The sequence below is a fragment of the Vigna angularis genome, chromosome 4, assembly GCF_016808095.1.
Source record: "Vigna angularis cultivar LongXiaoDou No.4 chromosome 4, ASM1680809v1, whole genome shotgun sequence".
NCBI classification, from domain to species: domain Eukaryota; kingdom Viridiplantae; phylum Streptophyta; class Magnoliopsida; order Fabales; family Fabaceae; genus Vigna; species Vigna angularis.
The window spans coordinates 4713574-4735555 of NC_068973.1; the positions used below are offsets into that span (position 1 = coordinate 4713574).

At 27.5% G+C, this 21982-nt stretch overlaps 3 protein-coding genes and 1 long non-coding RNA gene across 8 annotated transcripts; 2 read left to right on the forward strand and 2 right to left on the reverse strand.

Annotated features, from left to right (window-relative positions):
- Positions 1–202: 202 nt before the first annotated feature.
- On the reverse strand, positions 203–3651 carry LOC108319464 (uncharacterized). Of its 2 annotated transcripts, XR_001831297.2 has the most exons (3): positions 3494–3651; positions 3204–3396; positions 203–2970 (listed from the first exon to the last, which is right to left on the reverse strand). It is a non-coding gene; the product is annotated as an uncharacterized LOC108319464 (long non-coding RNA). The 2 variants fall into 2 exon arrangements; XR_008248561.1 differs by lacking the exon at positions 203–2970 and having other exon boundaries at positions 3138–3396.
- A 7270-nt stretch (positions 3652–10921) lies between these two features.
- Positions 10922–14449, forward strand: LOC108319480 (1,4-dihydroxy-2-naphthoyl-CoA thioesterase 1). Its single transcript, XM_017550633.2, has 3 exons — positions 10922–11403; positions 11587–11778; positions 14225–14449. The coding sequence occupies exons 1-3, from the start codon at positions 11251–11253 to the stop codon at positions 14375–14377; spliced, it is 498 nt and encodes a 165-aa protein (XP_017406122.2). The 5' UTR covers positions 10922–11250; the 3' UTR covers positions 14378–14449.
- Positions 13815–16251, reverse strand: LOC108319479 (uncharacterized). Of its 4 annotated transcripts, none has more exons than XR_008248562.1 (6): positions 15845–16246; positions 15679–15729; positions 15000–15142; positions 14801–14898; positions 14515–14671; positions 13815–14371 (listed from the first exon to the last, which is right to left on the reverse strand). XR_008248562.1 is itself a non-coding variant. In XM_017550631.2 (5 exons), the coding sequence occupies exons 1-4, from the start codon at positions 16136–16138 to the stop codon at positions 14811–14813; spliced, it is 576 nt and encodes a 191-aa protein (XP_017406120.1). In that variant the 5' UTR covers positions 16139–16251; the 3' UTR covers positions 13815–14371; positions 14801–14810. The 4 variants fall into 4 exon arrangements, 2 of the variants coding, with proteins under 2 accessions (XP_017406120.1, XP_017406121.1); XR_008248563.1 differs by having other exon boundaries at positions 15006–15142; positions 15845–16242; XM_017550631.2 differs by lacking the exon at positions 14515–14671 and having other exon boundaries at positions 15845–16251.
- A 4114-nt stretch (positions 16252–20365) lies between these two features.
- LOC108319457 (guanosine deaminase) lies at positions 20366–21728 on the forward strand. Its single transcript, XM_017550601.2, has 5 exons — positions 20366–20386; positions 20746–20805; positions 20887–21077; positions 21157–21261; positions 21476–21728. The coding sequence occupies exons 1-5, from the start codon at positions 20371–20373 to the stop codon at positions 21662–21664; spliced, it is 561 nt and encodes a 186-aa protein (XP_017406090.1). The 5' UTR covers positions 20366–20370; the 3' UTR covers positions 21665–21728.
- The last annotated feature ends 254 nt before the right edge of the window (positions 21729–21982 follow it).

A 21982-nucleotide genomic window follows, 5' to 3' on the forward strand; every position in this document is an offset into this window, starting at 1 on the left:
CCTATATATGTTTCACAGTAATACTTAAGATATTTACCTCAAAAGATCTTAAGGTTAAAAGTAGTGATGCACTGGTTCAACAAGTAATTCATGGACTCACTACCTTACCCAAATGAATGATTTTATTCTAATAACATTACCAATTAACGTTATTTTTCTGGGCACGTAAAGAAAATCTATGGCCTTTATAATTGAAACGAGATTCTTGCTATATTTAATATGCAAATAATTGCATCTAAAAAGTAGGTGTGCAGAACCTGAGTTATAATTTACATGTATGCAGAGATTACCAAATCTTGAGTTTCCTTTTGACAGATTATGATGGGGAAGGTACATCTTAGAAAATGTATAACATATTACACATGCTGATTATATATACCACAAATCAACCGAATTAGCTTATGTAGCTGTATCATAGTATCTATAGCACTTCTCAAACTAAAATTAATAAAGGGCCAAAAGAAAGTGATGCAACAAATAAATGATATTATAACCTAGAAAGACCTTTAGCAAATGATTAAATTAGTTACATTAAGGACAAAATATGAATATATAAAAAGAAAAGTTCTGCTTTTGTATTTGATGGAAATTGAATTGCTTTAGGATCCCTTAAGAATTAAGTTCTGAGAAAGGTAAGACAGCTTGAGGGCACTCTCTGTTGGAATCAAGCGTGGGACTTTCCAACAGAGAAGTTTGTTTAATTATTCTAGATATAAGGCAATAGGCTTGTGGAGCATATGTAATTTCATCATAATTTCCCCTTATTTTTTATATTCTTATTCTTGCATGAATGCATGGTAATAAGCTTTACCACAAAAAAAAAAACATGTCACCTTATGAGCCTCTTTCCCTGCAAAAATATACTGAGATAAACATACATTTATATTTCTGACTATCTTCAATCTCAAAACATCATAATTCTCCTTTAATTTAGAAAAACAAAACTTATGATATAGGAACCGATTTCAAGATACAACAAATACATTAATAAAATGGTATGAATCCTGGTTTAAGTGAAATAAAGGCATCATAATAAGAGACTCAGATAGTTTCACATGTATTTTAATTTAAGTTTAGAAATTTAAAGTATCCATCGTATGTAAATTGTTGGTTATGGTGGGTAACAATTTATTACATGTTGCCTTTATTAATAAGTAACAATTTTTAAAAGAATTGGTACAAATAACAATTAAAGTTTCTAATCAAAAGCTACGCTTAAAAAAGTGTTGTCTTTTCCTTATTTAGACCAAAATATTTTATGATTGTCAAATCTTAAGTTGTCTAAAGTCTGATACTGTAGTGCGATCATATTACTTTCTCTAATTCATAAGCACACCACAATAAAAAAAGTAATTAATTTCTATAATGATTAATTTAGATATCAATTTATAAAATAAAAATTATTAGTATTTAAAATAGTTTTTATTATGAATAAAAAATTATAATTGATTTATGAATTGAAGTCTAAATTAGTTTTTAATATTGGTTAGGCTACTAAAATTAGAGATGAATTAATGACAGGTATCAGTAATACTTCGTGAATGTGTTTTTTTCTTGTTAAGTTGATATTTTCTTAAAAAATATGAGATGTAACTTTCTAGTTAGAGCAATGAGATGAGAAATAACTTTTTACTTAATAATGAGATAATGAGATGTGATTGTTATTCATAATAATGGAAAATTTATTTCTAATTGTCAGAATAAAATTTGAAGTCTAGTTAGACAGCAAATGTACATGTATGTTTTGTCCAATCACAGATGCTCTAAAGTTATAAGATAGTTGGATTAAATTCCATTCAAAGTACATTACTTTGCTTTAGCATAACTTCCAGATCAATATCTTACATCTTATCAGAAGACAAAGAAAAGTCATACACAAAGATTGAGCAAAATTAGAAGCATAAGCTTATTATAATTTCTGTAGGCATTATGTGTACAAGGAAAAAGAAGGAATCTAGGCAAAGTAAGTGATGAGAATGAGAAAGCATGTATGATGCAGGTAGGGGTAGGGGAGAAGTATTGCGTGAGAAAGAAAAAGTAGAGGATGAGAAGAGTGATTTGAGGGAATCTGTAGCTTTAAATTTTTGTTATATTTTCCTAAAAGAAGAGATAATGTGGTGAGTCTATAAATGGTAAAGTATGGAAGAAGGATTGGCATAGATCATTGGAAGAAGAGAAAAGAATGGGAGGGAAGAGGTCATCGAGTTGCTGTTTTGGGAGTGTGTTGAAGGCTTGTTTCTCATGTGGAGATAGTTATGATGAGTACTGGGAAGGAGGAAATGAAAGAAGAATGTTTGCAAGTGATGAAGACAGAGGACGATGGGTTGCAGAGCCAGGCATTGACAGAAAAGCCTCTGATTTCATTGCTAAGTACTATGCCACCAGACTTACCCAATCTCACACCAAATTTTCATCTTCAAATTCTCCTTAATTATCTCTTCACTCATTCTTCATTTCCTACTTCTCATGTCTTTAATCTACCTCTTCATCACCTCACATTAATAATATAACAATTCATTCATTGTCGTTACAATTTGGATATACAAGTCACCCTTTCCTCACTTCTTAAATCTATATGTATGTTTGGATTATGGTTTTGTTTTCCTACAATTTCTTGTGACTTCCACACGGTGTTTTGTGACATTCTTGTTTTTGCTGAATTATTTTTGTTGAGAAGATATGCTTCATCACGGTTTCATTCACAGCAAATAAATGGCGGTCAAAACAGTAAAAGTTATGGCATAAAGATTAGACAAAGATTTTTTAACTATTGTCTAGATTTGCGTGACCACACAGACATCTATTTTTATTTTTAGTTCGATAACTTTTATAAATTCATGCTTGCTTCTTAATATTTCTTGAGATCAAAAAGAAGCCAAGGAATAAGCATTAACCAAGTGATTGATTGTCGACTATATTAAGAAACTCAACTCAATCAACATCACCATAAGCAATCAATTTCAGAGTTGTCTGTAATGAGAAAGAATAAACATCATCAATTTTAGAGTTATCTGTAATGAGAAATAATAAACATCATTGAGAGGTTCTTTTCATTTAGGGAATTATATACCAAACCATTGTCAATTATAGAAAAACTTCTCTTACAAAAATAAATTTTCTTAACTTTATGATTCATCTCAGGTGTAAAGGATATTTATAAGAAAAAGAAAAGATCATCAAAGTCAAAATAAAAAACACATCACCTTTAGGATTCAACTAGATCTTTCACCTCCATGCTAGAATTTAGCTCAACCCACTAGAATTTAGCAATACAGTGACCTTTAGAGCAATGACGGTAAAGAGTTTGACCTTCACCCAAACTACAACACCACTTGTTCTTTGCCTCCTCACAACCATGTACTACATATGCCTCCACTTCAAAATTCCCACTTCGAACTGAAACCCGATTTGGAAGGTGTTCAATGCACATTAGGGTTTATCTATATATGTACTACTCACCAATACAAACACGAGGATTTTGAAGATTACTTACCAGATTTTTTCTAACCTAACCTCAGAGATAGCCAATGACACCAAGAATGCGAGAACCAAGGACCTGAAACTAGGTTGTAGTGCGGAAGAAATTGGGAGAAAGGGGGAAAAGTAAAGGGCACACAACTTCCTTTACTTTTAGGTAATGCTAAAATCATTTAATTCTTACACCAATTCAATAGGTATATGTTATGTCATCACTACCATCTTATAAATTAAAACATAGGTTAATTCTAATAATTTTTTTTTCAGTTAAGTTTACACAATACTTTATTGTATTTTATTTTTAGGGATTACTGGTGTATTGGATCAATATTTAAGGTGTAATTAATGGTTTTAATTCTATTACATTTATATTGAAATATGAAATAATTAATTTTATTAATTAAAATAATATAAATTTATAAAAGAAATTTTTTAAAGTAAAGTATTGTGTAAAATAATATAAATTTATTAATTTAAATAATATAAATTTTAATAATATTTTTTAAACACAAAACAAATACTTAAAAAATTTTAATATCTTTGTCAATGTTGGAAGACTGTCTTTGAATGAAAGCTTGAAAAATAAAAGTTTGAAAGGTTTAAAAAATATGAGTTTTAATTTTTTTTAAAAGTAATATTTTTAAAAATTATAATCTTTTTCTAAATTCTGATGGAAAAATTACACTATTTTATGAAAAAAAATATTATATGATGTAATGCACTTAACTAAGTCGAACTTTAACATCACGTTAGTGTAAGCTAAATTGATTCTACTAACGCCTTTTTTCATTGTAAAAACTATGTTATGGTAAATAATTGTTAATATTATGAAAATGATTTAAATCAATTATCTAAGCTCCTCGTACCTAAATTCATGTTAAGTATTATTCTAAATTTTGATATCTTAATTAAGTTGACAGAAGATCTATCAATCATTTTCCATTATATAAAATTTTATTAAAATAAAAAATAAATAAATAAAAAGTATAGTAGACTACACTAAACTTGTGATTAAAAAAAATACAAACATAAACAAACCATAAAAGAATTAAATAAATATATAAAGATAAAACATTAAATCATTTATATTGTTTTTTATGAATAAAAGTCAAATTAGTTAACGTATCACTATAATGATTTCTTTCACGAAAAATATGAGAAATTTTGAACTACGAATGCATCATCTTCTTTCAAGATTTCAAGGAATCATTCATTAATTTAGGAAACCATGACATAATAGAATAACTCTCCAACCAAATCATGTGGTAGTCATTCCTAGAAGCATGTTTCAAAACATAAATAAACCCTTAAACTCAAAATAAATCAAAGTTTGTACAAAAAAAAAACTATTGACATATTCACTTTGAATTCCTCTAAAGATACCAATAAAGGTAACTACACCAAGATATAATCTCTTTCATTATTAACACTCACCTTAAATCAATTAGTAGATGGAATTTGTCATATAATGTTCATAAAAAAATCATCTTACATTTCCTAGTTTCAATATTAAAAAGTTTTAGCATAAAAAAATGATAAACAATATTATTCATATTTATTAGATTTGTTTCTAGATATACAGACCAACTCTTTAATTAGGAAAACAACTGAAATAAAAATAATTGAAACTTGATATATGACATCTTCAAATCATTTAGATAACTATAACAATGATAATCACATTAATCATTTTAAATAAAGGATTACAAAAATACTTCATGAATAACCAAATCTAAAAAGAAAATTGTAAATTCTAAAAAAATTACTTTCAATCGTTCTCACAATCGTGCATAACAATAAAAAAGAATAAATGAGACAAAAATTCAACACTATTTTCAAAAAAACACAAAATATAAAATCACATTTTTTTAAACCTCCCAATTAAAAGACAAGAAATTATATAACAATTTTTAAAGAAATAAAGTTTTAGTTGGTATTATAACATCTAAATTAAATTCTTACAATCCACATATTCCATACAAGAAAAGTAAAAGCTTCCTTTTTTTTACTAAACTTCGTTTTCCCCTTCTTTTAAACTTTTTGCAAGGTAATTCGTGGAGAAAGGAAAAGTGATATTGAAATTGAGAATTAGAAACTAGTATTATAATGGACGTGCAATGTTGGTACTGTGTAAGTGCCACCACATATGATAGTGCATTGCACAAAGGAAGTTGTCATTTTGTGCATTTTTATGGAAAAACCATTGGCAAAAGCTGCAAGGAATCACTATCATCAAAAGTGACATTATGACTAGATATTTTTGAAGCATGCGTACGTAAGAACATCATTCCACCATCTTCCTCATCAATCAATCTGGTATATCCTTCAAACCATATATATAAGGTTCTCACTCTGCCTTTTTGCCACACAATGTTGCTTTCACGGTTGAAAATAATATTCAATATAGCAACTTAGTTTCTACTTTCAACAGTTTTCACTCTAAAATTCATACTAAATGTCATTGTTGTATAATTTACAGAGGTGGAGTCGTGGAAAATTATCCACAGATTTTATATGATGAGAAATTATCCACGAATGATAATCCGTATATATGATCAATGAATTTATATTTTTCACAAATAAAAAATTTGTTAATATTTATTAACATCACTAGTACATATAGATCTTGAGTTGAAGGGTAATCTGTGGTTGATTTTTTATTATCCACACATTTTTGTCATTATCCATGAAATTTTACCGTAAATAAAATTAATATTTTTTTTAATGAATGTCAATTCCTTATACAGTATGTGAGAAAACCTTATGCAGCATTTGAGATTCCAACTTAGCTCGATCGTCTTATTGGTCGTGAAGCACTGAAACACGTGCTCTTATGCAAAGTGGTGGAATCTGATTCAGAGTTATCTGTTCTTATATTTGGATGACACAAGTTTAATTTTACTTTGCAGTGCATCAAATTTAACATTTCAGATTTGTTTCATAGTTACTTCAGGAAATGAGCTGTTTCCGAAGATCATACTGAATGTAGTTGATTTTGTGGTCGATGATGTCTTAACATATATAATGCGTATTCCTTGTGAGAAGCAAAGATGTTTTTTTTTTTTTGTCTTTTCTCTCTAATACCTTATATATAGCTAAATTATGATTGAGAATAGGGAAAATATGTATAAGTTATCCAATTAATCTTGCAATGTTTCAGTTTCAATCTGTAGGTGACTTTTTATGTAGAATGGAGAGGGAATATTTGCCAGCTAGTGAATGCATTTTATTCATAAGTTTGGCAACCTTACTTTTGTCGTAATAGAAGAATTATGTGTAAATATACAGTCATAGGATAAAATTATATTCTGTTCCCCCATTTAAATTTTGTTTCAACTTGAGTTCTAATTTTTTTTTAAAAAAATTACTCTTGTGTTTGTCAAGTACTACCAATTAGTACGATATGTTACCCAAAGAACTACATTGGTTTTGCAAAATACTTTAGAACAATTATGTAGAATTTTTTTTTAGCTTTATGAGTGTAAAACAAAATTAAAATGGTAGGTCAAAATTCTATTTTAACTGAAAACGTAAAAAAGTTATCGATGGTATTCAAATAAACCTAATTTGTTTCTTAGAGTATATTTAGTATTGGAAGAAAATAGAGGAAACGAAAGTAGTTAGTGAGGCAGATATACTAAAGAAAATTTTGGTAACAATACATTCGAATTTAATATATATTCAATCATATTTTAGGGGATATATCAGAGAAATTTTGTGCAATAAAATATATGTCAATTTATTTAAAATATATATATATATATATATATATATATATATATATATATATATTATTTTCAACACAAAATATTAAGACAATTTTTGAATTTTTTTTCTTATATATTATTTCATTTTCTCACTTTTATTTAAAATTGACTTAAATTCTAACAATTTAGACTTGTACAATTATTCACAAAAGTTTAATCTAATTCCTTCCTATTTAAGCAGATCTTTAAGCAGAACTTTGGCTCCTAATTTTTTTTTCCCAAAAATTTGTAGTAGATTTATTTTTAATCAAAACAAACATTCCTTTACTTTTTCACCTATATGTCTCGTTCCACCTCTACCAATACACTGTTAAAAAGCTTAGAAACAATTATGTTCTTCATAAGATATTATTTTCAATAAATTTTTACATATATTTACATTTACTATTTTATTTTTTAATATTTTTTTACAAATACAAAAGACTTAACTTTTTTAATGATTAAAATAATTTTAAAAATAAGTTGTTAAGAGCTAATGAAGTTAAAAGCTAATAAAGTCTAACATCCAGACAACAGAAAAGATGGAAAAAGAACTAAAAAAACATAGGAAAGGTTTGGAAGGTTGCTTTTGGCAACTTACTTCCAGCTGCCATGAGAGTATAGAGTACTAATACCTTATAATAAAAAAATAGTGACCAATAAAAGGAAAGTTGAAGAATTAATGCATGAGGAAGCTAGGTAGGTGAGAGAAGTATTGCTTGACAAATGAAAAGGAGAGGAGGAGGACACTTATGCCTGTTGTGTGTGGATCAATCACATGAGAAATATAACCATCCTTATCAGTTATCAGTGATTTCAAGGAATCCTTATCCTCCTTTTTCTTCATAGCATAAGTTAAATAATAATAGGGCATGTGATTGCTTTTTGGCACCTACAAATACAAAGAGGTGTTAGTAGAAGGAAATCAGTGAAACTAAAAGATTGGTGTGAGTGTAGAGAGAGTGAGAGTTGAAAATGGTGATGAGAAGGGAAGAGAGAGTGAGATCAGAGAAGAAATCAATTTACAAGATATTGAAGGGATGTTTCTCATGTGAGAATGGATATGAAGAGTATTGGGAAGGAAGTGGGAATGGGATGAGAAGGGTTTTTGCGAGTGATGAAGACAGACCACATTGGGTTGCAGAGCCTGGCATTGACAGAAAAGCTTCTGATTTCATTGCCAAATACTATGCCGCCAGACTCACGGACTCTCACAGCAAAATTGCATCTTGAAAATTCCCTTTCTTCCCCCTTAATTTTACTTACTATTTTTTGTTTATCTACCAGTCATTTTTGGCTAATCACTTCTACTCACATCACATGCAATTGTTGGTTACATAAGTTGTACGGACTCGTGTGTCCTACAAGAAACATGAGAACTATCGACACAGTTTACCAGCTCATTAGCAAAGGCTATAAATGAGTTGGTAAGATTGGTCAGACCAAATTTAATACCAATTCTATCCTTTAGTAGTAATTATTCATGGTCTTTCGAGTGATATTTTCTACTCATAGCATCCTCGTATTCTACTGTCTACATCACCATGGACAAAATATTAATAGTAATAATAAAAAAAAATGCATGGATATTTGATGAGATGAACTAACCTTCCCTAAATTCCATACTTATCAACTAATAACTTAAATTGATAAGTCCACGAAGATCAATTTCAAGTGAACATGAGGTTGGTCATTAATTTATTAAGGACTTAATTTAATAAAAGAAAAAAAGAAGTATTTTTCTTTATTTAATTATGCAATTTGAAATAATACACAAGTGAGCATCAAATTTTAAAAGAAAACGAAAGAGAATAACTTTAAGGATTAGTAAGGTAAAGTTTGTATCTATTGTAAATTAGTTTTATCCTTAAGTATAACTTTTAATACGAGAAATCTTATCTTGTTGAGACCTATACATCTCAAACGTGTAACTAGTCATTAATGAGTGTTCCTATGATGACGTAATTAAGTGGAGAAATAAACCCAACAAACAACAAACTTCATTAAATAGATTTTAAGTCTAATTCAACCACACTCGTGGCTTTGCACTCACTTTATTTACTGTAAATTAATCTTATCACTAATCGGTGTGAGACTTTCAATACTTCTAGTGTGAAAAGAAAAAATGTCACCAAAAGAGAGTGAAGAAGAGTAACAGAACAGTCAACGTATCTTATGCTTGTGTAGAGAAGCTAGCTTGCAAAAGAGGTTTTATAACACATCTCATATATATTAGGTTTGCTCTATTGGTTAGTTCATTTTTCTATTAGCAATGTTAGTAACTAGTATTTGTTAGTAAGGGAGTTGAACTCGTAACTTCTCATACCCTCCCTTCCAAACTCTTTAAACTAACTTTATATTTCCAAAATTTTAGTAGGAAAGTTGAACCCACAACCTCTCAGACCCTTCTTTGTTGGTTAGTTAAGTATCCATTGAGGTTTTCTTGTCTTGTTATCTACCTTGTTAGTGAAGAGAATATTTTTTGTTGATCTGCTTCATAACAAGTGTACTCATTAATTATTGTCAATGTAAGTTTTTACCGAACTAGGTCCCATGAGTTTTGCCTTCATATTAAGGTTTTTTCATGTTAAAAAGTGTTGTTGTCTACTAGTTTCACTCTTCTCTGTTTGTGCAATCTATTATTTTGCATATTATTTATATAGGGAAGAATTGATCTACGTTTTGGTTCTGCTTATTATTTTTTGTGTTATCTTCCCAACAACTGGTATCATAACTCTACTTAGAAGCTTTGGTTTGTGCTCAAACATGGGAAATAGTGATGGTATTGGAATCGTAATTAAATTAGATTCTACTAATTATTCAATATGAAAATCTCATATGACAGATTTGTTATTTTTCAAAAAACTTGTATGATTCGACTGAGTAACAAAGTATTAAATCGATAGATAAATCTAAAAGATATTGGAAGATGATTAATAAAAATATTAGCATGATAAAGCAATGGATAGACTAGCTCATTTATCATTATATATCATATGAGATTCTAGTTTACAACTTATAGAAGAGATTAAGTAAGTTGTTTAAATCTAAAAATTCCTTGAACAATGCATTCCTTATTAGGAAGCTAGTAAACATGAAATAGAAGGATATGGTCGAACACTTAAGTAATTTTTAGAATATGATAAATTGAGTGATCACCATATAAATTGTATTAGATAATGGATCACTTTTATGTTCTTTTTTACTTCATTACTAGACAGTTAAAAGACATTAGTAGTATCTCTAAGAAACTTTGCTCCAGTTAGAAATTATAAGTTTTACTATAGTTAATGATATCTTTTAAATGAAGAAAGTAGAGAAAAGGTATCAGATTATCTCTCTAATCAAAATGAAGTTTTAATTATAAAATTAATAGAAAAAGAAAATCATGGAGGTAACAGTAGGAATAATAAAGACAAAGATAGTTAACAAGAAAAGCCGAGAAAGAAGAAAATGAAAAAAAAATAAAGAAAAAGAGTTAACACCAAATATGAAAATAATACACAAATATAATTATTATATTAAATAATAATAAATTGTTTTTTAAGTTTTACTATATAGCAGTCCAATAAATTTAATAACATAACATACTCTGTATTTTCAAAAACTAAATTAAGTTTTTTATAAATTAAATTGTGGAGTATTTGTATATCTAAGCGTAAAAATAACTATTTAGCCTAAAACTTCGCCCTACCAATCTTTGAACAGTAAAAGCCATAGCACTTTTGATTTACAGAAGGCCCATGTCTCGTTCCATTTCAATCAAAACTGCTCCACCATGACTCTCACAATCAACACTTCCTCCATCTTCTGCATGACTTATCCAAACTTTTAAATTTCCACGCACCAACCTCTCAATCATATTGTATAAATGCCCCCAAACTACCCTCTAAACACAACCAATCATTCTATAGTCCATTTTGTACAACTTTCCCATTCTGCAAAGCCTCAACCTCCAAAAAACTTTTCCCATAACACAATCTGTGAACAGGGAAAGCTCATAGATTTACTCTGATCTATTTTGTTCATGGAGGATCAGCCATCATCATCATCATCATCATCATCAAAATCAAAAACTGCTGCTTTGGATCAACCCCTTCACTTAATGGGGTTTGAAATTGAAGTATTATCACCACAAAAAGTCTCTGGCCGGCTCCCTGTAACCCAGAAGTGCTGCCAGGTCAAGCCAATTTCATTTTTTCTCTCTCAATAACAAGCTATTTTTGTCTGTGTTTGTTTATCTTTGATTGGGTTTCTGAATGTTATGAAAAAGTTACATTTTTCCTGCTTTATGGTTTGGTTTATGCTAATCATGTTTATGAGTAGGAGTTAATTATGAGTAAATTGATTGCGAATGGTGCAGCCATTTAAGGTGCTTCATGGAGGGGTTTCAGCATTGATAGCAGAGTCTTTGGCAAGCATGGGAGCACACATGGCTTCAGGGTATAAAAGAGTGGCTGGAATTCAACTCAGCATCAACCATTTGAAACGAGCTGAGATGGGTGATTTGGTGCACGCAGAAGCTAAACCTTTAAATGTTGGCAAAACAATTCAGGTTCTTCCCTTCATCTTATCTTCTGTTGCTATTTTTGTAAATACCATAAAACTCAAATTCCTTATTTTCTCTATTTCTTTTCTCTGTGTGAAGAGAAGACATATGCGATAAATGGGAAATTACATAATTATTGTATCCATTTATTAGTCTACATGCCATGAATGGACATTTCACCTACTTTTTTTCTTACTCCTTCCAAAAAGGTTGCCACCAAAAAAATTCAATAATAGAGAATTGTATAATTTTATTCTCTCTTAAATATATAATTGTTTAACCCATCTTTATTTAGAGTGTTTTCTATAATTATAATATATTAAAGTTGATAAGGAATTTCTATTGATCTCTTTAATAATTTTATTTAATCATATTATTTTAACTATTAACACAAAAACTTAGATTTTGCCAAATTCTAGTGTTTATTTTAATTTTTCAAATATATTTTTTTGCCAGTTTAATATTTTTATTGTTCTGAGTTTTTTTCTCACTTATCATTGAATCCAATTTTTTATATATTTTTTTTCTTTTGAGAGGATAAGATCACCTCTAATCTTTCCTATCTGTCTTCCATTTGTTCTTTCTCACCTAAAACGACACACCCAATGAGACCACCTCTGTACCAAATGCATTTTTTTGACATTTTACATCATTTACAAGAGAAGATCCTCTTAATATGTTAATAAGTCACATCATTAATTCACACTTTCTTTAGTCACAAGATGGACATTATGGCATCTTGGCTCGTTATTCATCCGGAAAAAATCAATCGAATAAATTAAAATAATTGTTATATTTATATATTATATTAATCTATTAATTAATTAATAGCTAATATTTAATTTATAAGTTATTAATAATATGAATTATAATATCTTTTCATATTTATATTTTATATTAATATAATGTAAAAACTAATTTTTAAATTTTTTTATTTCAATTTTTAAATTTTTTTTGGGAAAAAGTGAGTCAGAAAATAGACAAAAACAAACTGATAGATTAAAATACCATACCCAATGTGTCAATATTGAAAACTATCCAATCCTAAGTCACTTCAGATAGATGGATTTGGGAGTGAATTAATGGTTGTTTTTTAAGTAGATTTGAAGGTGAGTTAAAATGGATTTGGAGATAAAGTTTGTGAAAATTAATATAAGAAAAAAATATTATTAAAAAATTGTTTAATTGTTAAAAATTGAAGATTATCAAAATATAAGAAAAAAAATAAAAAATAGTTTTTAAAATGTAAAAAATGATAATTTAGTAAATTGTAATATATTATTATTATTACTATTAATAATAATAATAATAATAATAATATTATTATTATTATTATTATTATTATTATTATTATTAATATAAAAGACGAGAAACAGCAAATAAAAAAAAGAAGAAACACCAAACTGAAACTTTGTTTCACACCTGAGAGTTATCAATTCTAGCAAGGGTAGACATGAGAATTTCTTATAATCCCTGCAAATCACACCTCAGATTGAAGAAAACAATAATCTCACATTCACTCGCCAACACAGACTTTTAATTTCAATCCGTCTTCACAAGTTTACGTGAATAGTAGTTTCTTTAGAAGTGAATAGACACTTAGAAAAATTCACCTAAGATTCTATCCAAAAAAAAAACTCACTTTTATAAACTTCTAAATATTTGTATTTATATTTTAACATTTTACAATCTAAAATATTAAGAATTCATACTTAAAAACTTATACTTTATTGTTTAAATGTAATGACTTATATAAAACTCAATATTTTTATAACTTAAAAAATTAAGAAACTCATTTAAAATTATATTTGTAGTGTGATATATTCTAAATGTATAATAAAACATATTACGTATAATTTATAAACTTAACAACATTATATGTTATTCAATGTTTTTTAAAATGGAATATTTTACAGAAAAATCATTTAAAACCAAAGCTAATGTATACTTAAACATGATGTAAAAGAAATCATCTGAGTACTATGTTAGTTATTAAGATTATATTAAGACTAAATTAGGTATGAGTAGTCAAATTAAAAGTATTTAACTATTAAAATAAAAAATAAAGCAATATAACAATAATATTAATAACCATAATAATAATAATACAACATATCTCAAAAATTTAAATGTTACGTAAACTAATGCCAGAATTAAAGACGTGAGCACAAATAAAATCACCAACACACTTCCCACAACAGTTACAAATTTTGAATTGTTGAATCTATATGGCAAACCTCATCGCAATGATCCCAGTTGACTGGATTGGGATGAAATGAGAATAATGTTTTTGTACAAGTTTTTCCATGGTGGTCTAATCTGCTATCTCAGTGATGAGTCAATATTTGTTGGCTAGGTATTATCATGAGACTCTTCATTTACTTTGTCGTTGCTAAGGCTTACAAATATGAGAAATGAGAAATGTATGTCATAGCAGTTTTATCTGTAACAGGTATGGGAGGTGCTACTATGGAAGATTGATCCTTCAGACTCACAAAGAAGATCCTTGGTCTCATCTTCTAGAGTAACTCTAGTAACCAATATGCCTGTCCCAGTTAATGCAAAAGATGCTGCCGATCCATTAAAGAAGTTTGCAAAACTGTAAACATATCCATGACATTGTTTATTAGTGAAATTCAAAATCTGCTTGAATACCAAAGGTCTAAATGTTTACGTATCTAATGCTTCGATATGCACATTTTGATAGACATAGTACTTCATGTAAGAAACTATATCATATACCTGAAAAATGGTTCACATAACATCCCAGTCTCAAATACGCCAACTTATTTAGTCAATACCCGTAAATTACTAATCCTCAGGATAACAGAGAAACCAGCAGAGAGCTTCTTTCACATTATTTGCAACATCAGCTTCAAAGTTAAAAGCCCAACATGTCCTAGAATCATATATCAGTATAAACTTGTAATTTCAATTTTCAACGGAAACCATGTGGCTGAAAATGCTGTACATCTATCCTGTGATTCCTATTCAACCAAACCAAGCAAGGTCAATTCTAGAAACATACTTTGGAAATGTTAGGATGTTGGGTGCTTCTTGCTAGAGGATTTTGATCTGACAGTGTTCATGTCCTTTGTTCCCATAGGAACACCAGCAGTTTTATGCCTAGCATCAAACATTAACATAACATCATCAGAGGTTGACTAACAACAGCAGCAAAAGCCAGTATTCACCAAAAAGAAGAACAAAAATTAAGCTAGAAAAACCTTAACTGTCTGAGAAGACCAAGTTGTTGGGTTAATTCATTCAGCTCCAGACTAGAAAGTTTGAGAGAAGATAAAGTCCCAGGCACCTCTTCCGAAACAACCTTTGCCAATTTATTTACTGAAGCTCCTAATCTTCCAAAAGCCTATGCAAGAAACAAATATCAACCCTTTAAATTTTATCCATTCAACACATCACTGCACACATATGGGTTTCCACTAAAACAAATGACCACATATAAGCCGTATTTAGTGAGAATTCTTCATGATATAAACTTTTTTATATAGTATAATTTTAGTTCAAACCAGTAACAACTGTCGGACCATTCCGCATTCAACACACCACTACATACATCTAGGATTAAAAGGAATAATCTACAAGTTAAATTTGTTAAAAACACTCTTACAATATAGCTTGTGTAAATTATAAGAAACATCCGCAACCGCAATGTCAAGCATTTCGGGTCTCCTCTAGAACATTTTACATCTGCAACCGTAATTGTCATCAAAACTCAAGGATTTTAGGTTTCTACTACATTGCAATCACAATTTTTTATCACATCAGCAGAATTTATCCCAAAAAAAAAAACAGTTTAAAACCTTAAACAATCACCACGCCACAGCGGCAATTTAAAACTTTAACCAATATATTCACTTGTGAATGAGATAAATCATAACGTACAATTAAGGTAGGAATGGAAACCACAGCTACTGAGAAAAACGCACCAAAAGCCTGCAAACCCAAAAAAACACAGGTTCAGTTTACTTGATTGTGGAACCAAAAATGCTTAAAAATGCAATTTTCATTCTCATTTGATGAGCAAATGGGCAATGATATATGATAGTACCATGGAGAGGACGAACAAGTATGATAGAAACCCCAATTCAGGGTTGGGTCGGAACCCTAGATTTTTTGCCACTTCAATGACCGGAGCTGCCTCGACCAACGTCTGCGAGGGTAGCGTAAAATCGGGTTTATGCTGTTCTGAGATTACCGGCTCTGGGATCGCATCGCCGGCGACCCACGTCGATGCGGCTGAGCTACTGACACGAACGGAAAACGGGGTACGTAAAGTGGCGGCCATTGAAACCCCGTTCAAGCTGAAAGGACGCGAACAGAGTAAATGCGTTTGAGAGAACATCGTCAATTTGATGCAAAGTTTCGGATTTTGCAATGAACTGGCTGAACACAAACTACTGTAACAAAAATAACCCACACGCTGATTTTTTTTTTCTTAATGTAATAGTAATTATTAATCATACATTTATCTGTGATAATTTGGAAAACAAAAATCTGACTTTCGCCTCTCAAATTAAAAAAAAAATAGAATTTTTATCCATAAAACATTAAAATTGTTAGACTCAAATAAGTTGTAAACTTTAAAATTTAAATCTTAAATCATAAATCTAAGAACTTTAAGTGATTTTGTCTTTTCAATTTAATGTTTAACTACTAAAGTTTTATTTCCCAATTTTGACGAAATAATACTTTTTCCAGTTTTCAAGACCAAAACTATAATTATCCAAGATTTTCATGAGTGAAACCATAGTTAAACCTAGATATAATTGAACTTTTTTTCTTAATACTTCTATACTTTTAAAGTAACGTTAGCTTAATAAAGAAAATACGATAATGAAGAATAAAAATATACATATTATATGTTTGATTTCAAAATATATACTATAAAACACCACAAATTAAATGAAGACGGAAGATACAAGTTATGTAATTTTCATTATAAATAAATGATGAGATAAATCAAAATTAAAATTGTACTTCATATTAAAACTTCATTATTTGAGGACATGTTTTAACTTTAAATTGATTTCTCTTTTTTTTTCATTTATTTTTTATGTTTATTATCTACTATTTGGAATCAAAAGTATGAATCATATATATATATATATATATATATATATATATATATATATATATATATATATATATATATATATATATATATATATATATATATATATATATATATATATATATATATATATATATATATAGAAAATAGACTTTTAAATTTATTATTTTTAAGTTTTTACTTAAATTAAGTCAAATCTTTCATTCGAAGTCTTATTAGTATTAAATTTTTTAAAAAAAAAAATTTCAAAAAAATATACTAATATGGAAGAGACTTGTATTTGATAGAGATGGAAGATAAGTATTTCATAAAAAATACTTAATTATTTACTTAGTTTCAACATTCAGTGATTATTTTTAGTTTAATACCAACTTTTAAAAGTGCATAGATTGTGTTATAAAGTTGTAAAAATTGTATAAATGAATCTTATCCGTTAAGTTGATAGTAACGACGATAACTTCATATACTAACATATACTAACATGACGAATGAATCATGTTTTTTTCTTCTCTCTTCTGTTGTGTCCAATTTTTTTTTTCTTCCATATTAATGGTTTCTAATTTTAAATTTTTTTTTTGGCAGTCAGTCAAATCCACTAATTTTTTTATTATATTAACTTTCATGTTGTTTAATCTCTTCAATACTACTGCAGCGAATGCTTACCTATAATCAATAATTAATTAGCTAAACTTTCTACCAATAAACTACGCTTCCTTGTTTATTTTCTCACGCGTACACTTTCATATTTCTTTCTCTCAACTTCTTAAATTGATAAATTCTAAAGTCACTCAAAAAAAGAAAAAATGAATTTATTTTTTTCATAAATTTAATTGATAAATTCACGCGTACACTTTCATAGTTTAATTAAATTTAATTTTTTCATAAAATTTAATTAAATTTATACTACTTCAATTAGTTTATAACTTACAACCTATTTAAATTGTTTCTATTAATATTCTTATCATTAAATACACTTTTTTTATCATTTTTAATTTTGTTTTAATTATCATTGTTTATTAGATTAAATTAAGAATTAAATAGAAGTATTAAAAAAAATACGAATACTATTATTTAAAAATCCTAAATTAATAATTATGTAACAAGATATTGTTATTTAGAAATATAAAAAAAATCATTTGTATAATAAAAGTGAACATAATAAAGAAAAAATTAACATATTTAACTATATTGTAAATATTTTAATGTAAAATTTGTATTTATATTATAAAATTAGTTGTCATAATTATTTTAATAATATTTATTATTTTTATCATTATTTTTTAATTATCTATTATTATTATAATACTAATAATAGTAATTATACTAATATTTTTTAATAATATTATGACTTTATAGATAATAAATACCATTACTATGTTAAAGTCGTAGATCAAATATATGTATCCGGATAATTGAATTTGTTGTCAACAGTTTGTTTGTGAAAGTATTAATTTGTTGTATATTTATTATTATTTAAAATGTATGGTTGATAAATCGGTATATTATGATTCATTAGTTCAATTTTTTTTCACAACTTATCTTTCCTTCTATTTTGTTTGTAATGGTCTTCTTGACTGTGTAAGCAAATGAAAATGCTCTAACTAATCCTGTGCAGAGTAAGATTAATGCAACAGCTTAGTTTAAGGTATAGTTTCGTTGTAAATTCTTTTTATTTTGAAAATTATAATATATGTTAGTATGTTTTTATATTAGTTTCTATATATTTAGTACATATATGATTAACTTTTTTACTAGTTGATTATTATATTTATAATGTTTTATTCAATAGTTTTATACTATTAAATGTGATGTTACATTTTAATACTATTTTAATAAAAAAATCAATTTTAACTTAATATTGTAGAATTATCTCATTCATATATATATATATATATATATATATATATATATATATATATATTAATATTTCCTTCTTAGATCTCCATCATAATTCGTTTCAACACACATTAAGTAAAAGAAAGTCACAAATATATATAGTTAAAAATTTTCTTTTAAAATAAATTAGAGATAAACTTACCATGTTTGCCTATTTTATGTTTGAAAAAAAATTGAAGTAATTATACTAAATTTTTTATAAAATACTATGGTAGGACCATCAATCTAACAAGATATTCTTGCAATTTATTAAATTTTGCGATAGGATAAGAACATTCACAATCTAAATTGGATGAGTCAGGAGATGGAGGATAACAGTTATTTACATGTTCGGATGAGTCACGTGATTCCTATCTAGAGTCTTCTTCACATGCCTTTCATCTTTTAACCTCTATCAAATTTTCAACCTTTGATTCTTCTGTTCTTATTTATGCTCTAATTTTATATTTCAAACATATTTATTTATATAAATCACATCACTTAAATTTATTATTCTATTTTTGTCTTCTCATCCCCTTAAAGAAGAAAATATTTTCTAATTTGTCCCATATGACTATTTCTAGTTTCTAGCGACATTTTAAATATTATTTAAAGAAGGAAAATTACGTTTACCTACTTCTTCTAAAGCTAGTTAATATAAACACTCATATCCTAAAAATATTAAAATAAATATTTTTACTTTTTAATAAAATAACATTCATATTTTAGTTCATTCTTGAAATAAATATCTGTTTCTACTTCTTATTTTCAATCGATACCATTCATCTCTTATACTTTTTTTAACAAAATAATATTCCCTTTCCTTACTTTATTTAATAATATTATATTGATTAAAAATTTAATTAAATAATATTTTCAAAAATATATTTCATAAATAAAGCAAGAAAGATTAATTATATCAATTAAAAATAGCATTCACACTATCTCGCTTGATTTTCCTAAATTATTTAGGCTTAATTAATAAATAAAACTATTTCTTAAATTTTATAATTTAAATTATAATATTATGATATATTCGTACTTGTTTGAATATATAAATCATATTTTTTACTTTAATATCATAATAAATTTATTTAATTTGTTAAAAAAACGAGTTTAGATATTCAAATGGATTAAAAGTTTAACCAAACCTGTCAAATCGAGGGTAATGAGTAAATCTACCTTGTCTTGTCTAATTATTATGTACATATATTACTTAAATGTTATATGTAATTTTAATTTTTTTCATTTAATTCAGAAAAACAATTTTCTTGGCTTTAAGTTCTTAGGTTTTTCATTTTATATTTTTTCTACATGATACTATCGTCGAGTGTTATAATAAATATTTAAATTCTTCTAGAAAAATCAAAAAATATTTTAATAATCACTTAGAAAGTGAAATGATAAAAGTAAAAGGAATATTAAAAATATATAGAAAAATGGTAAATTTTGTAAAATTAATAAAATATATTTAAGCTTAATTAAACTATAATAAGGTAGTGATCTCTTATAATAAAATATTTTAGAAGGGAACCCATCTTCTCTCTCATAGTCATATCATGAATCATCTCGCACTCCTATATATACCCAACAAATCACCCATTTATGTCTCAACTTCCTCAGAAGTCATGGAAGAAGTTAACGGTACGTGCTTTTTCTCGTTCCATAAATTCATAGGACGATGATATCTTAAAAACTTCTTTTAACAATTTTTTACAATATGACATGTGTCATCATTTTATTAATTTGCTTAAATTTATTTTAAAAAAATATTTAAAATAGATTAATCATAAATTGTTACGTTATAAAAAAGTTGTAAAAACTTTTTCCAAATTCATATAACCAAGTTCTTCAAAAAATAATCCACTGCTTAAACTATTTATTTCTTAAAAGTTAAAACTCGTGAAAATTAATTTTATCCTTAATTCAACTTTACAAAATAAATTTACATTTAGTTTTATATAGTAAATCTTTCTTATCTGCTATTTCTGTCATCTTGGCAGTGGTTCAAACGAAGGATGGAACTGTTACAGTAGCTTCTGTGTTTCCTGGACATCAGGAAGGTAATGTTTTGTAAACTATTGATTACTTATGTTTCTGATAAATATGATGTTTCTGAATTTATTATGATTTGTGTTGCATAGCTATACAGCAGAGAGACCACAAGTTCTTGAGAATTGCAGTTGAAGAAGCTTATAAAGGAGTAGAGTGTGGAGATGGTGGTCCTTTTGGTGTTATAATAGTTCGTAACGATGAAGTAGTTTCTTGCTGTCACAACATGGTGCTCAGGAACACAGATCCTACTGCTCATGCAGAAGTCACTGCTATAAGAAAGGTTACATCATTCTTTCTTTCCATCTAATCCAAATGCTTACAAATTCACTATTTATAACCAAATCATTTTCATTCTGCAGGCTTCTCTAAACCTTAACAAGATAGAACTTTCAGACTGTGAAATGTACGCTTCTTGCGAACCTTGTCCGATGTGCTTTGGAGCAATCCACCTCTCACGAGTTAAGGTTGTAATAACAAAAAACACATTGTCTTCAAATTTTGGATTAGAATGATCTAAATCCTTTATGTTAATTGAATTTATGTTTAAGTAGTGGTGTCTCTATATATTGATAAAAGCCATATTTAAAATAATTTTAATTTTATTAGACATGAAAAATTATTTAATAAAGTTAACATTTTGGATGAGTTTCTTACAATACTATGAATGTTCTGACATAGAGGTTGGTTTATGGAGCGAAAGCAGAGGCAGCAATTGCTGTTGGGTTCGATGACTTCATTTCAGATGCATTGAGAGGTACTGGATTCTATCAGAAAGCACAATTGGAGATTAAAAGGGTTGATGGAAAAGAAGGTAACATTGCTGAAGAAGTTTTTGAAAAAACAAAGCAAAAGTATACAATGTTTTGAATTTCTATTTCTGTTTCATGTACCTGTGAATTTTGATTTCACATAAATAATCTTGTTGCTCCCATCTGTACCTTATTTCAATTTTCTCTATCTCGTTAGATGAGATTGAAAAGAAAGATACAATTTGATTTACGAGTTGGAAATGAGAAGACGACAATAATAATATCATCCCATTAACAACAAAATTAAATAAAAATATTTAAACAAAAATAGAAGCATCTTAAATACTTAATAAAAACAAATTCTTTAATACATACTCAATTCGAAATATACAAGTTTATAAAATACTTTAAATTTAATTACGTGTAAAAATTACGA

Coding starts and splice junctions, on each gene's coding strand:
- LOC108319480 (XM_017550633.2), top strand. CDS start 11,251: ATGGAGGATCAGCCATCATCATCATCATCATCATCATCAAAATCAAAA. Junction 11,404..11,586: donor TAACCCAGAAGTGCTGCCAG/GTCAAGCCAATT, acceptor CGAATGGTGCAG/CCATTTAAGGTGCTTCATGG. Junction 11,779..14,224: donor ATGTTGGCAAAACAATTCAG/GTTCTTCCCTTC, acceptor TATCTGTAACAG/GTATGGGAGGTGCTACTATG.
- LOC108319457 (XM_017550601.2), top strand. Junction 20,806..20,886: donor GTTTCCTGGACATCAGGAAG/GTAATGTTTTGT, acceptor TGTGTTGCATAG/CTATACAGCAGAGAGACCAC. Junction 21,262..21,475: donor TCCACCTCTCACGAGTTAAG/GTTGTAATAACA, acceptor GTTCTGACATAG/AGGTTGGTTTATGGAGCGAA.
- LOC108319479 (XM_017550631.2), bottom strand. CDS start 16,138: ATGTTCTCTCAAACGCATTTACTCTGTTCGCGTCCTTTCAGCTTGAAC. Junction 15,730..15,844: donor ACTTGTTCGTCCTCTCCATG/GTACTATCATAT, acceptor TTGGGTTTGCAG/GCTTTTGGTGCGTTTTTCTC. Junction 15,143..15,678: donor TTTCCATTCCTACCTTAATT/GTACGTTATGAT, acceptor TTTCTTGCATAG/GCTTTTGGAAGATTAGGAGC.